Source organism: Ornithorhynchus anatinus, chromosome 14 (assembly GCF_004115215.2).
Source record: "Ornithorhynchus anatinus isolate Pmale09 chromosome 14, mOrnAna1.pri.v4, whole genome shotgun sequence".
In the NCBI taxonomy this organism is placed as follows: domain Eukaryota; kingdom Metazoa; phylum Chordata; class Mammalia; order Monotremata; family Ornithorhynchidae; genus Ornithorhynchus; species Ornithorhynchus anatinus.
This window is the reverse complement of record NC_041741.1, coordinates 17,033,576-17,046,136: the sequence shown is the minus strand read 5'-3', so window position 1 is coordinate 17,046,136 and position 12,561 is coordinate 17,033,576. Positions and strand designations below refer to the sequence as shown.

Below are 12,561 nucleotides of genomic sequence, written 5' to 3'. Positions count from 1 at the left end.
TAAGCGCTGGGGTAGATACAGGGTCATCAGGTGGTCCCACGTGAGGCTCACAGTCTTCATCCCCATTTTACAGAGGAGGTAACAGGCACAGAGAAGTGAAGTGACTTGCCCACAGTCCACAGCTGACAAGTGGTGGAGTGGGGATTCGAACCCTTGAACCATCTGACTCCCAAGCCCATGCTCTTTCCTTCTTCAACTGCTACGTTGGACTCTCCCAAGCGCTTAGTACAGTGCTCTGCAAATAGTAAGAACTCAATAAACGCCACTGATTGATTCATGCTGATTGTTTATCTTTCCTCCGTGTTTTCTATCCATGTCAGAACATTCCCTCTACAATCCTACGAATACCCGGGTCTTTTCAAAAGTCTCTGAGGTAGAACTTTGTTAACCCCCCTATTTTAATAGTATTTGTTAAGACCTTACTATGTGCCAGGTACTTTATTATGATTAAGCACTTAACAAATACCACAATTATTATTATTAATCCATGTCCCACAAGGGGCTCACATTCTTAATCCCCATTTTACAGATGAGGTAAGTTATACATTATATATCTATATGTATATATTCCCCTGATATTTTGGCATCCAATTTTCAAATTGAATTTGACAATTCTGACTTCAGCCTCTTTTCTTGAAAATTCTGTTGGCACAAAATGTGAACAATTTGAATGTTTGGCAACTTTAAAACTCTAGCAACACCCTCACTCTGTCCTTGGGTGCGTCCCTTAATTTATCTGTGCCTCAGTTCTCTCATCTGCAAAATGGGGATTCAATTCCAGTTCTCCCTGGCACATGGTAAACACTTAGCAAATACCACATTTACTAGTCATTCTTATTATCATTATCAAACCGAAATGTGTCAAACTAAGAAGGAGAGACAGAGACAAAACAAACAACCCAAAGGCCCCTGCAGGTTTATGGCCGTGGTGGATTTTCCAGATCCTTCACCAGTAGACGTGAGGTTTTGATTTTAATAGGGAAAATGGAGACAGCAAGCAAGGCCATTACTAGTTTAAATCAAAGTTCAAGCAGCCCAGTGTCACTGGGCCTCTGACAGTGACAACAGGATGCCCGGAGGAAACACGTGACGGTTGTCTCTCTCAACATCCTTCCTCCTGGTTAGAGATGTACTATTTTTCCTCCTTAACTGTTCCCTGCTTCCTTAACCCACCAAAGGGTGGCTCACCCACCTATTTATCCAACCCCCACCTTCTGGATTATCTTGACTGCCCTTCTCAGTCTCCTCTTCTGCTCTAAGTCCTTCCTAAAATACCATGACTGGAAATGCATTGCAGCGCTCGTGGATTTCTACTGGAGCAAAATCCTGCCTCATTTTATTTTCCGTTCCTTTCCTGATGGTACCCAGCATAATAATCATCAATGTGGTATTTGTTAAATGCTTACCGTGTGTCAAACACCATACTAAGCGCCGGGATAGATCCAAGATAACCGGGTCCCACAGGGGGCTCACAGTCTAAGAGGGAGGGAGAACAGGTATTGAATCCCCATTTTGCAAATAAGAGAACTGAGGCACAGAGAAGCTAAGTGACTTGGCCAAGATCTCACAGCAGACAGGGGAAAGCCGGGAATAGAGCCCAGGTCCTCTGGCCCCCAGGCCCGGGTTTTTTCCACTAGGTCATGCGGCTTCTCGATTTGGTTGGCCTCTCTGGGGGCTGTTGCACATTGGAACGATGATTGTGAAAGAAAGTCCACGATGACTCTGAAATCTCTTTCCCGAGGGGTGACGGGAAGGTCCGAACTCCAACTCCTGTAGTTGTAATTTGGATGATTTTTCCCCAGGTTGCCTTAGTCTGCCCCGGCCAAACTGAAGCTCCTAGCTCATTCGCTCAGGTTTATGAGGTTTTTTGCAGTTTGGGTCCATCCGTAAGCCATTTTCACCACCTGGAAGAGTAGAAGGCCATCTGCAAACTTGGAGATTTCACCACTTATTTCCACTTCCAGATCATACGTGATGAGATTCAACCCAACTGACCCCTGAGGGGAATCTCACTGCCTAAGCTTCTTCAACTGCTCCGTTGGACTCCCCCAAGTGCTTAGTACAGTGCTCTGCAAATAGTAAGAGCTCAATAAACACCACTGATTGATTCACGCTGATTGTTTATCTTTCCTCCGTGTTTTCTATCCACGTCAGAACATTCCTTCTACAATCCTACGATTACCCGGTTCTTTTCAAAAGCCTCTGAGGTAGAACTTTGTTAAACTATTTTTTAATAGTATTTGTTAAGATCTTACTATGTGCCAGGCACTTTACTAAGGGCTGGGGTAGATAGGAGATAATCGGGATGGCCACAGGCCATGTCCCACATGGTGCTCACTGTCTTAATCACTATTTTGCGCTTAGTACAGTGCTCGGCACACATAAGCACTCAATGAATATGACTGTCTGTTGTGTGACCTTGGGCAAATCACTTCACTTCTCTGAGCCTCAGTTACCTCATCTGTTAAAAAATGGGGATTAAGAGTGAGCCCCATGTGGGACAGGGACTGCCTCCAACCTCATTAACTTGTATCTACCTCAGCACTTAGAACAGTGCTTGGCACATAGTAAGCGCTAACAAGTACCATATTTTTTTCCCCTGTCTCGTGCTTATTACAATAGAATTAGATTATTAATGAAAAGTTCCAGATACGTAAGTGCTGTGGGGCTGAGGGTGGGGTGAATACCAGGTGCTTAGATTGAAGTGCAGAGGCAACACAGAAGGGAGAGGGAGTAAGAGAGTTGAGGGCTTAATTGGGGAAGGCCTCTTGAAGGAGAAGTGCTTTTAGTAAGGCTTTGAAGGTGGGGAGAGTGGTGGTCTGTCATATAATGATGGTATTTGTTAAGTGCTTACTATGCCTCAAGCCCTCTTCTAAGCGCTGGGGGAGATGCAAGCTAATCAGGCTGGACACAGTCCCTGTCCCACATGGGGTTCACAGTCTCAATCCCCATTTTACAGCTGAGGAAACCGAGGCCCAGAGAAGCGAAGCGACTTGCTGGAGGCCACACAGCAGACAAGTGGCCGAGCCGCGGTTAGAACCCAGGTCCTTCCGACGCCCAGGCTCTATCCGCTAGGCCGTATTGCTTCCCTCTGGGGCCGGAGGGCGTTCCAGGCCAGAGGGAGGATGATTGCACGGAAGTCTGCCGGTTTGGGGTGCCGCGGCGGGTCTCCTCCAGGCCGGGGCCGGCCCCGGTTATTCCGCCGCCCCTCCCTCTGTCCCGAGGGACCTCATCATCTGGTCACCCCGGGCGCCTCGCGCAGCAGGGTGACCTCACCCGCCAAGCAGGGTGGACTTGGCCGTTGGCCTCCTATTTTCCCGTTGAGCAGCGGGAGGGGAGAATTGGGGGATGATGGTCTAGGGTGGGGGGCAGGGGACCAATAGAGCGAGGGGCTAGAGGAGAGAATAATCAATCAATCAATCAATGCGGTGCGGCTTAGGAGAGAGACCATGGGTCTGGGAGTCGGGACCTGGGTTCTAACCCCCGCTCCGCCCCTTGTCTGCTGTGCGACCTCGGGCAAGAACCTTCACTTCTTTGGGCCTCAGTTCCCCCATCTGTAAAACGGGGATTAAGAGCGCGAGAGTCATAGACTGCAGCCATCTTGGAGAAGAGACTCATTTATGCATTCGATCGTATTTATTGAGGGCTGTGTGCAGAGCACTGTGCTAAGCGCTTGGGAGAGTACGCTACAACAATAAATGAGCTCAAGGAGCACAATTAGCTCTCTCGGCTCATCTCCCCGACACCTCAGTCCGCTCAGCAGCTCCAACCCCGGCCTACTCACTGTCCCATGTCCTCATCTCTCTCACCGTCGACTCTTATTCACACAACCCGCCGTCCTGCCTACAGTTGCCACCCGCTTCACAACCAACACACCACCACTTTCCCCGTCTTCAAAGACCTAGTAAGCTCACACCTCCTCCAGGAAGCCTTCCCTAACTAACCCATCAGCTCCCCACGCTATTCTCTCTCCCTCTTGCATCACCTTTGCTTTTGGACCCTCGACCCAAAACACTGACCTCTCCCTGCCTAGCAGTTATATCCAGAACTTTATACTCGACTGCTTTCTCTACTTTACTCTTAATTTACTCTTGGGTCCATCTCTCCTGCTAGACCGTAAGCAGGGATGGTGTCTAGTACGGCTACTCTAGGCGCCCAATAAATAGCCATGATCGATCACACAGTGATTCACACAGTGCCCTCCTTACCTCACTGAGATGTCAGAAGCCGTCCTCCCACCTGCCTGCCGGAAAGAGCACGGGGCTGGGGTTCGGGAGAGCTGAGTTCTAATCCCGCCTCTGCCACTTGCCAGCTGGGTGATCTTGGGCAAGTCATTTATATCTGTGCCTCAATCAATGGTGCTTATTGGGTGCTTACTATGTGCAGAGCACTGTACTAAGCACTTGGGAGAGCACAATACATCAGTTCCCTCATCTGTAAAATTGGGATAAAATACTTAGAGGAGGAGCATGGTGTAGTGGATAGGGCATGGGCCTGGGAGTCAGCTCAAGAATTCTAATCCGGGCTCTGCCACTTGTCTGCTGTGACCTTGGGCAAGTCACTTCTCTGTGCCTCAGTTCCCTCATCCGCAAAATGGGGATCTGAGACTGAGTCCCATGTGGGACGGGGATTATGTCCAACCTGATTTACTTGTATCCACCCCAGCGCTTAGTAGAGTGCCTGGCACATAGTAAGTGCTTAACAAATACCACAGTTATTATTATTACACGGGTGTAGAAGAGCAGGAGCAGGAGAGTTCAGTTAATCCAATTTTTCTCACAACCCAGAAATACATTAGCAGTGGTGGTGAACTAACAATCTAAGAATTTTGATTCCAAACCTATGGCTCCAGCTAGGGAACACAAGGACTAGGGAAACAGCATGGCCTAAACGGATAGAGCACCGGCTCAGGAGTCTGAGGTACTGGGTTTTAATCCTGCCTCCACACCCCGTCTGCTGTGAGACTTTAGCCAAGTCATTTCACTTCTCTGTGCTTCAGTTCTCGTATCGGAAAATGGGGATTAAGGATGAGTCCTATGTGGGACAGGGACTGTGCCCAAACTGACACCCTTATATCATCCCCAGCGTGTAGTAAAGTGCCTGTCAAAGAGTAAGTGCTTAACAAATACCATTAAAAACAGAACAAAAACAAAAAACCTCGCAGCTCTGCTACTTGCCTGCTTTGTGACCATGGGCAAATCGCTTCACTTCTCTGTGCCTCAGTTCCTTCATTTGTAAAATGTACTTTCCCAAGCTCTTAGTACAGTGTTCGGCACCCAGTAAGCGTTCAGTAAATATGACTGATTGATTTACCAATCTGCAAAATGGAAATTAAGACTGAAAGCCCCATGAGGGACATGGACTGCATCCAACCTGATTAGCTTCTATTTTCCCCGGCGTTTAGTACAGTGCCTGGCGCAGAGTAAGTGCTTAAAAAATACGGTCACAAAGAAAAAGGGTTAAAATTCAGAGACTTCAAAATCTGAATGGTGAAAGGGTTTATCTTCAGAAAACCAGACAAGTCGGGGGTCTTCGCTTGAAGACGAGGAAGCCAGCGACCAAAGTCACGTCGTGGCAACGTTTAAACACGTGAAAGGGCAAACGAGGAAATAATGAGGCAATATTGGTATTTTTAAATTGAGGATTCTGATCATTAGCTTTGAATTCAGTTCTCGGGATTGCCACCACCATCTCCTCCTAGAAACAGCAGCTTCCCCTAGGCTGACCTGCGGATCTGGACACGAAGGCATGAAATTTCTCTGGCCGGTGGAATATTTTCATTAGTATTTTTCCGTCCTGCCCCAGAAATCCCCATCAGACTGAATAATTTGCATTCCTTCACTGCATTTACCGGTGGTATGGGAGGGAGGAGTTCTTTTCGCCAAACCACAAAAAAAAGTACTTTTAGCACTCTGCAAATGTCAATCTAGAGTTTTCTGCTGCCTTCTCTCCCCCGCCTCCCTCCTACCCTCCACCAGTGTGATGAAATTCTGCCTGAGGGAGCCTTACCTTTGAACCATTTCTTTGGTGGGCTGTGTCTTGGATGCTAACCTTTCACGAGACCGTTATTTTGGGATCGATGTAAAAATTCCCATTTGCACTTTTTAAATCTGCTGCCGCAACGCTGCCTACCAACTCGCTTACAACACCCACTGCCAATAGGTGGTATCGATTTTAGGGTGTTAAGCGCTTACTCGGTGCCAGGCACCGTACTAGGGCTCAGGGTCTTAATCCTCAGTTACCTCATCTGTAAAATGGGGATGAAGACTGTGAGCCCCATGTGGGACAACCTGATTCCCCTATGTCTACCCCAGCGCTTAGAACAGTGCTCTGCACATAGTAAGCGCTTAACAAATACCAACATTGTTATTATTATTAATCCCAATTTTGCAGAGGAGGTAACCGAGGCCAAGAGAAGCAAAGTGACTTGCCCGAGGTCACGCAGCAGACAAGCGGCAGAGAGCCGGGATTAGAACCCAAGTCCTCTGACTCCCAGGCCCGTGCTCTTTCCACTAGGCCACGCTGCTTCTATCGAAATACTCGAGCCCAGAGTGAGGCTCATCTGGTTTTTTTGTTGTTTTTTTTGGGGGCGGTGCGGGGGAAAGAACCCCATCGTCGTGGACCCTAATTTTTCTTTTTAAACTTCATACTGTCGGTCTCTTTCTGATAAATTTCCACCGATTCAACCGAGCTTCACTGAAGACTTCCAAGGCCATTTCGATGTTATGAATGCGAAAAGTAGATATGGGGTGCAGAGGGTGACGAACTCCAGTAGCAAGGCACTGATCGCACGTGGCTGATCTGAACTGTCCGTGGCTTCACGGCGGTTCCCTCGGATCTATCAGGATGCCAGCTGAACAGCTATCTTTGCCGCTACCCTCCGTTTTCTACCAGTTCACGACCATTCCGAGATCTAGGATTCTTGTTTACCGCAATTCCCTGCCAAATTTAACTCCGCTTCAGGCACGAGGCTCCGAAATAGTCCCCAAAGAGTGTGACGGTGCTGGTCGGTGAGTCACCCGACTGAGTTTCCAGAAAAGACGCACACTACAGCTATGCGGATTCAATTGCTCTTCTTGGTTTAGTTACTAATCTGGAACCGATTCAGCTACTAGACAGAGGGACCACACTAAACTGATCAAATATCGCACAGCACTTGCGTACACACCTCATGTACTTGTTTGTTCCCCCTAAGACTTGCGGTATTTGATAAGCACTCACTGTCTGCCAGGCACTATATTAATCCCTGGGGTAGATAGAAGGTATTCAGGTCAGACACCATCTCTACCTGACCCCGGGTTCACATTCTAAGGGTGAGGGAGAATCCTTATTTTACAGATGAGAAAACTGTGGCACAGAGAGGTGAAGGGACCTGTCCAGGGTCACACAGCAGACAAGTAACAGTCAAGAGAAGAACCCAGGTCCTCTGACCCCCGGGCCCTGCTGCTTCTCTATCCGTCATTTACATAAGTGACATTTACATAACTCTCTGAGCATCGGGTAGAGTTGTGCACTCAGTAAATTCTCAATCCACCCCAATATGAAACCCGCCATCGTCTAACTTGAGAAGCAGCGTGGCTCAGTGGAAAGAGCACGGGCTTTGGAGTCAGAGGTCATGGGTTCGAATCCCAGCTCGGCCACTTGTCAGCTGTGTGACTGTGGGCAAGTCACTTAACTTCTCTGCGCCTCAGTTACCTCATCTGTAAAATGGGGATTAAAGACTGTGATCCCCACGTGGGACAACCTGATTCCCCTGCGTCTACCCCAGCGCTTAGAACAGTGCTCTGCACATAGTAAGCGCTTAACAAATACCAACATTATTAACTTGGCTCTGTGTTCCACCAACGCCTATGCCACCAGCTAGATGCTTTAAAGGGAGAAGTGGCAAGGTCTAGTGGATAGGGCACAGGACCGGGAGTCAGAAAGACCTGGGTTCTAAATCCAGTTCTGCCGCTTGTCGGCTGTGTGACCTTGGGCAAGTCACTTCACCTCTCTGGGCCTCAGTAACTCATCTATAAAATGGGTTCGAGACCGTGAGCCTCACGTGGGACAGGGACTGCGTCCAACCCCGTTTGCTTGTATGTATCCCAGCACTTAGTACAGTACCTGGCGTACTGTAGGCGCTTAACAGATAGTAAATTTTTTTAAAAATTTACTGTTATTATTATGTTTTTTGAAGAGCCCCTTTCTGCATTGTAGTCATTTCTGGAATGAGGCCGAGGGTAAGGAAATCACACTGGTGTTCTACATTTACAGGCATTTACATACGTTGACTGCAAAGTCCGGGGCCTCCACGGAGATGGTTAGAGTTGGGATTTGGACCCCAAAAAAGTACATCAGGGGCAGATGGATCCCAAACTCCATAAGGATTCAGGAGGCAGAGAGGCTGGTGGAAGTTCAATGGTCAGGGGTGCAAATGAGCACAGAACGCCCTCTTGGAGTTGGCAGATTTCAGGGACATTCGAAACCCTTCACCTTAGACAGCATTTTATTAAGTTTTGCCCCCTAGAATTTGAAAACCCACTTACATACACAGTAGCCCTTGCAAGAATTAAGCCATGCCGTTCTTTCTGTGTTGAAGTAGGAGGCCCTGTGATCTTCCCAACTCAAAAGGACATAAGCGGGGGAAAAATGTCAATCAATGGTATTTATGGCGAGTTTTACCGTGTGCGGGGCACTGTTTTAAGCGCTTGGGAGAGGACAGTGAAGCAGAGTTGGTAGACACCGTTCCCTGCCCACAGAGAGTTTACAGTCTAGAGAATAACAGTGGCAGTCACCCACACCCGGTTACATCGAGCATGAACTGCTGATACGGCCTAGGCAGTGAGCTGTTGCAGCAAAGTTTAATAAAATTGTCCAAACGTCCTGTTCCTGAACTTCCTGAAGGAGAAACTAACTGTGGGCAGAGAACACGTTCGCTAATCCCATTGTCTGGTACGCTCCCAAGCGCTTAGTACGGTGCTCTGCATGGAGGAAGCGTTCGATACCATTGATTGGTTGACTGAAAATCAAATCTGTGTATCCTACAGAGACACAACGCTCTCAGCATCTGAAAAGAAAGCAGTACGTGAGTCCACTTCATTAAAATATTTTTATAACCATAACATACTGGGTATAACTTAATCCTACATAAAAAAACAGCAGAGTAACGCATCAAAGTATTTTCATTTTCCCATTTTCAAAGAAAAGAGCCGTTGAATCATACCAAGAGGAGTTTTATATAAGCGATATTGCTTGTTTTACAAAATCATCTTTCGGGCTGGGGGTGGGGGGGAGAAAAGTCCGAGGTGGCTAGGCTGACGCTGGAATCACATCACTAGGTTATAAAGTCTGCCGCCTTTCATTCGCCTTCCCCGTCACGGGCGAGCACTCGGCTTGCCCACCTGGCAGAGCCCAAGACCCCACACCGTGCAGAACGCGTCCGTTACTTTAAAAAAAAAAGTTAAACCCATATTTATTTACTAGCACTGTTAAAACATTACACAAAACATTCAAATGGCAGGTGATTATAATGCAAGCCCTTGCTTGGCAATCCCAATTTATTGAACTACTGATACTAAGTCATACAAAATTGCACCACTTTCGATTAAGGCTTTTAGTTTACATTTGGCCACCGCGAAGCAGTCGTAACATTAGGTTGGTCAATTTAAATACTGTGGCTCCCTGCTGGATATACACACAATCTTTACACCCGAACGTTAATGCAGACGAAGCAACGAGGCATTTGGTAAATAAACCGGCAAAAGGTAAATCACTGCAAACTCAGGCCCTGTGACCAATCACATATGATTAGAAAAATCACTTCCCACATTCACATCCACAGTACTCTTCCACCATTTCACATCTCAACCAAAACGTTACACACGGGGAAACGGTCACTAACGGGTAATAGGGCTAAAACCTGTCTATTTGGTATTGCAAATACACTTACGCATGAGCAAGCGGGGGGAAGAGGGGAGGGAGAGAGGGGGCGGGGGGGTTTCACAGTGAGAATCTACAGCTGCAGAAGCCTGAAAATGATTTACAAAAAATTGTCAAATCATTAAAAAATTGTCTGAAAATATACACTTCTTGTTGTAGACCCCCACTGTACACGTAACTATAAACAGTGTTCCCTATGTAAACAAAAAAAGGAAACATACAATAAAAGATTGAAAAGTCTGGACATTTTTTCCTTCCCAACAGATATTAAAGGCAGAGTCTTAAATCTAAGACATTATACTGAAAGGACTATCTCATTTTAAAGACAAGATCACGGTCTCCACAGGTTTTCCAAAAATTAAAAAAAAACCCAAAAAACTAGTTAGCTGTTGTGTTAATTCAAAGCGCTTTTGTACAATACAATGGTGACTTTGTATTTCTTTAAAAAAAAAAAATTACAAGAAGCTACAAATATCAAAGAAGCGGAGTTATCTGGAGTAGTCTATATAGGAGCTCTTTGGACTTTCTTTTATTATGCTAAAATAGTGGTGCTTTCAGGATTTCCATTACTGGACTCTCCAATAGAAAGTATGGGGCTTGTTAAAGTTTACAGTCCGCAATTTTCATACATGTACAGCACTGGTGGAAGGATGAACAATGTCTCTTAGCAGTAATACTGGATGGAGCCTCTGGTTTCACCAGTTGCATACTCACACTATTTATAAGTAAAAATCTCTGACACCGCAAAGTGAATAGAATGTGCAAACTGATGTAGTAGCTTTCATCCGTTTCTTAAAGGGTACCACCACAGGAAAGTCCATTGAAGATGTTGGTAGATTTAATAAAGTCGGAATGCTGGCGCTGTTGGAATTGGGCAACAGTTCTTCAAACCTGTAGCAACGAAGAGTAAAATGCACAGTGGAACACAATCCGAGGATTTACGGTAACAACAAGCTGCCCAAGTGACGAAAAAGCAGCCTGACTCTCAGCTTCGGGGGCGGGGGCTGCAAACACCCATACAAACCACGGGTCACTCTAGCCGCTAAAATGTTAACGAGGGCAAGGCGTTTTCCACGATGGGGAACCCGGCGAGCTTTTTCCGTTCTGAAAATAGATCCCAGCCTGTGATAAGGACTGGAAGGAGAACCCGGGGTGGTGGCCACGTTATTTCCCGTTCAGATTAAGGGAACCGACCACCGAGAATAGCCACGCACAAGATTTTCTAGAGAGACCGGGTGGGTCCACGGGGTCGCTACGGGTCGGAAAAGACCCGATGCCATTCAAAGACGTTATTATAAGTGGATTAAAACACCCAGTGGTCACCCAACGATTCAACTCAGGGGTTTGGGCCTGCTAGCTCGCTCCGGTGCCACAGTCGACATGGAAATATTCACCTGCCACTGCGCTCTGAGTCTCTCAACTGGAAATCAGGAAGGGAGGGGTGAATGGGTGGGGGGTGGGGGCAAAAGGTTTCGTCTGTGGGCCCAAAGTAAGTAGTTTTGAGAGCGTGGGGTCTCCCCCTCATCGAAAGTCCGCAGAAGGACAGGGGATGGGCCATCTCTTCCCGTCTCCTTTCCCCTTGCCATTTCCACCCCTCTCTATGGCTCCCGGGGAGGAGGGACTTCATTTATCACCTCAGTCCAACCCTGTGCGATAAAGCTTGATCAAGAGTTTACAATTTCGTCCGGCCCCCGGCTACGCTCTTCGAAACGTGCAGCGGCCTCACCCGTATCGATGCCTTTTGGCCTGGCGAGCGCTTCACCTTTCTGAAAAAGCTCCGACTGGCCCAACGGACATACCCCGGCGCCAGCCGAGAGTCCTGACGAGGAGATGAAAGGCCGTCTGGGACTATCGACATAAAGCCGGAGAGAAGGCGGGAATGGGCCCGGGAGGAAGTCGGGCGGCGAGAGACGGGGGCGGGGAAAGGGCTCGCTGAGGCCGATCCTCAACGGACGGGCGAATCAGCACTGCGATAAAGTGGGGGGGGCGGTTGTGGGTCCGAAAACAATTCAACCACCTAACTGGTGTGTCTGGAAATGGGGAGGCGTTATAAATCTGTCCACGCTCTGATACTTGCTATAACAAAGGAAGGGGGCTCACGGGAATGGCGTGCTAAAAAACAAGTCGTGGGGAAGCAGTCGGAAACTGGGTGGCATTCCAGCAAAATCAAAATAACTGACATTTTTTCAATTCAATTTGAGAGCAAGGGAAGAGACCCCGGGCAACTGAAACGACAAGGACATTTAAGCTTGTTTGAATGTGCTCTGCTATGTCAGCTGTCTTGCAGAAGTATGATACAATGCCACTGATTCCAATCTACCCACTTTGGAAAACTTACACAGGTTAAGCACCTCTGATAAGTACAATTAAACTAATCACACAAATGGAGACAACGGAGACCCAAATAATCCACGAACTCACCTGGCTCAGAGCTACAATACATCTGTACATTAAAGCAGTTGACACGACGACTTTTTACGTGCCTTTCCGGGGACTGGAGTTTTTCTATTAATTTGCCGCACTAGATCATAAAAGATCTGTGAACACAAGTGGGATTGTTCAGTTTACACAGTTCAGTATCTATCCATAGCAATAACTCAAACGTATTGATTGAGTGCTTACTGTGTGCAAATCACTGTT

The 12,561-nt window shown here is 47.3% G+C and overlaps 1 protein-coding gene across 1 annotated transcript in view; it reads right to left on the bottom strand.

The window, feature by feature from the left end:
- Nucleotides 1-9,077: 9,077 nt before the first annotated feature.
- RAP1B (RAP1B, member of RAS oncogene family) overlaps nt 9,078-12,561 on the bottom strand; it is a 38,595-nt gene continuing 35,111 nt past the window's right edge. Inside the window, exons 7-8 of the mRNA XM_001511313.5 lie at nt 12,343-12,458; nt 9,078-10,812 (exon numbers count right to left, since the gene is read on the bottom strand). Coding sequence (XP_001511363.1) covers nt 12,372-12,458 — 87 coding nt within the window. The 3' untranslated portion in view covers nt 9,078-10,812; nt 12,343-12,371. The remainder of the gene's footprint in view (nt 10,813-12,342; nt 12,459-12,561) is intronic.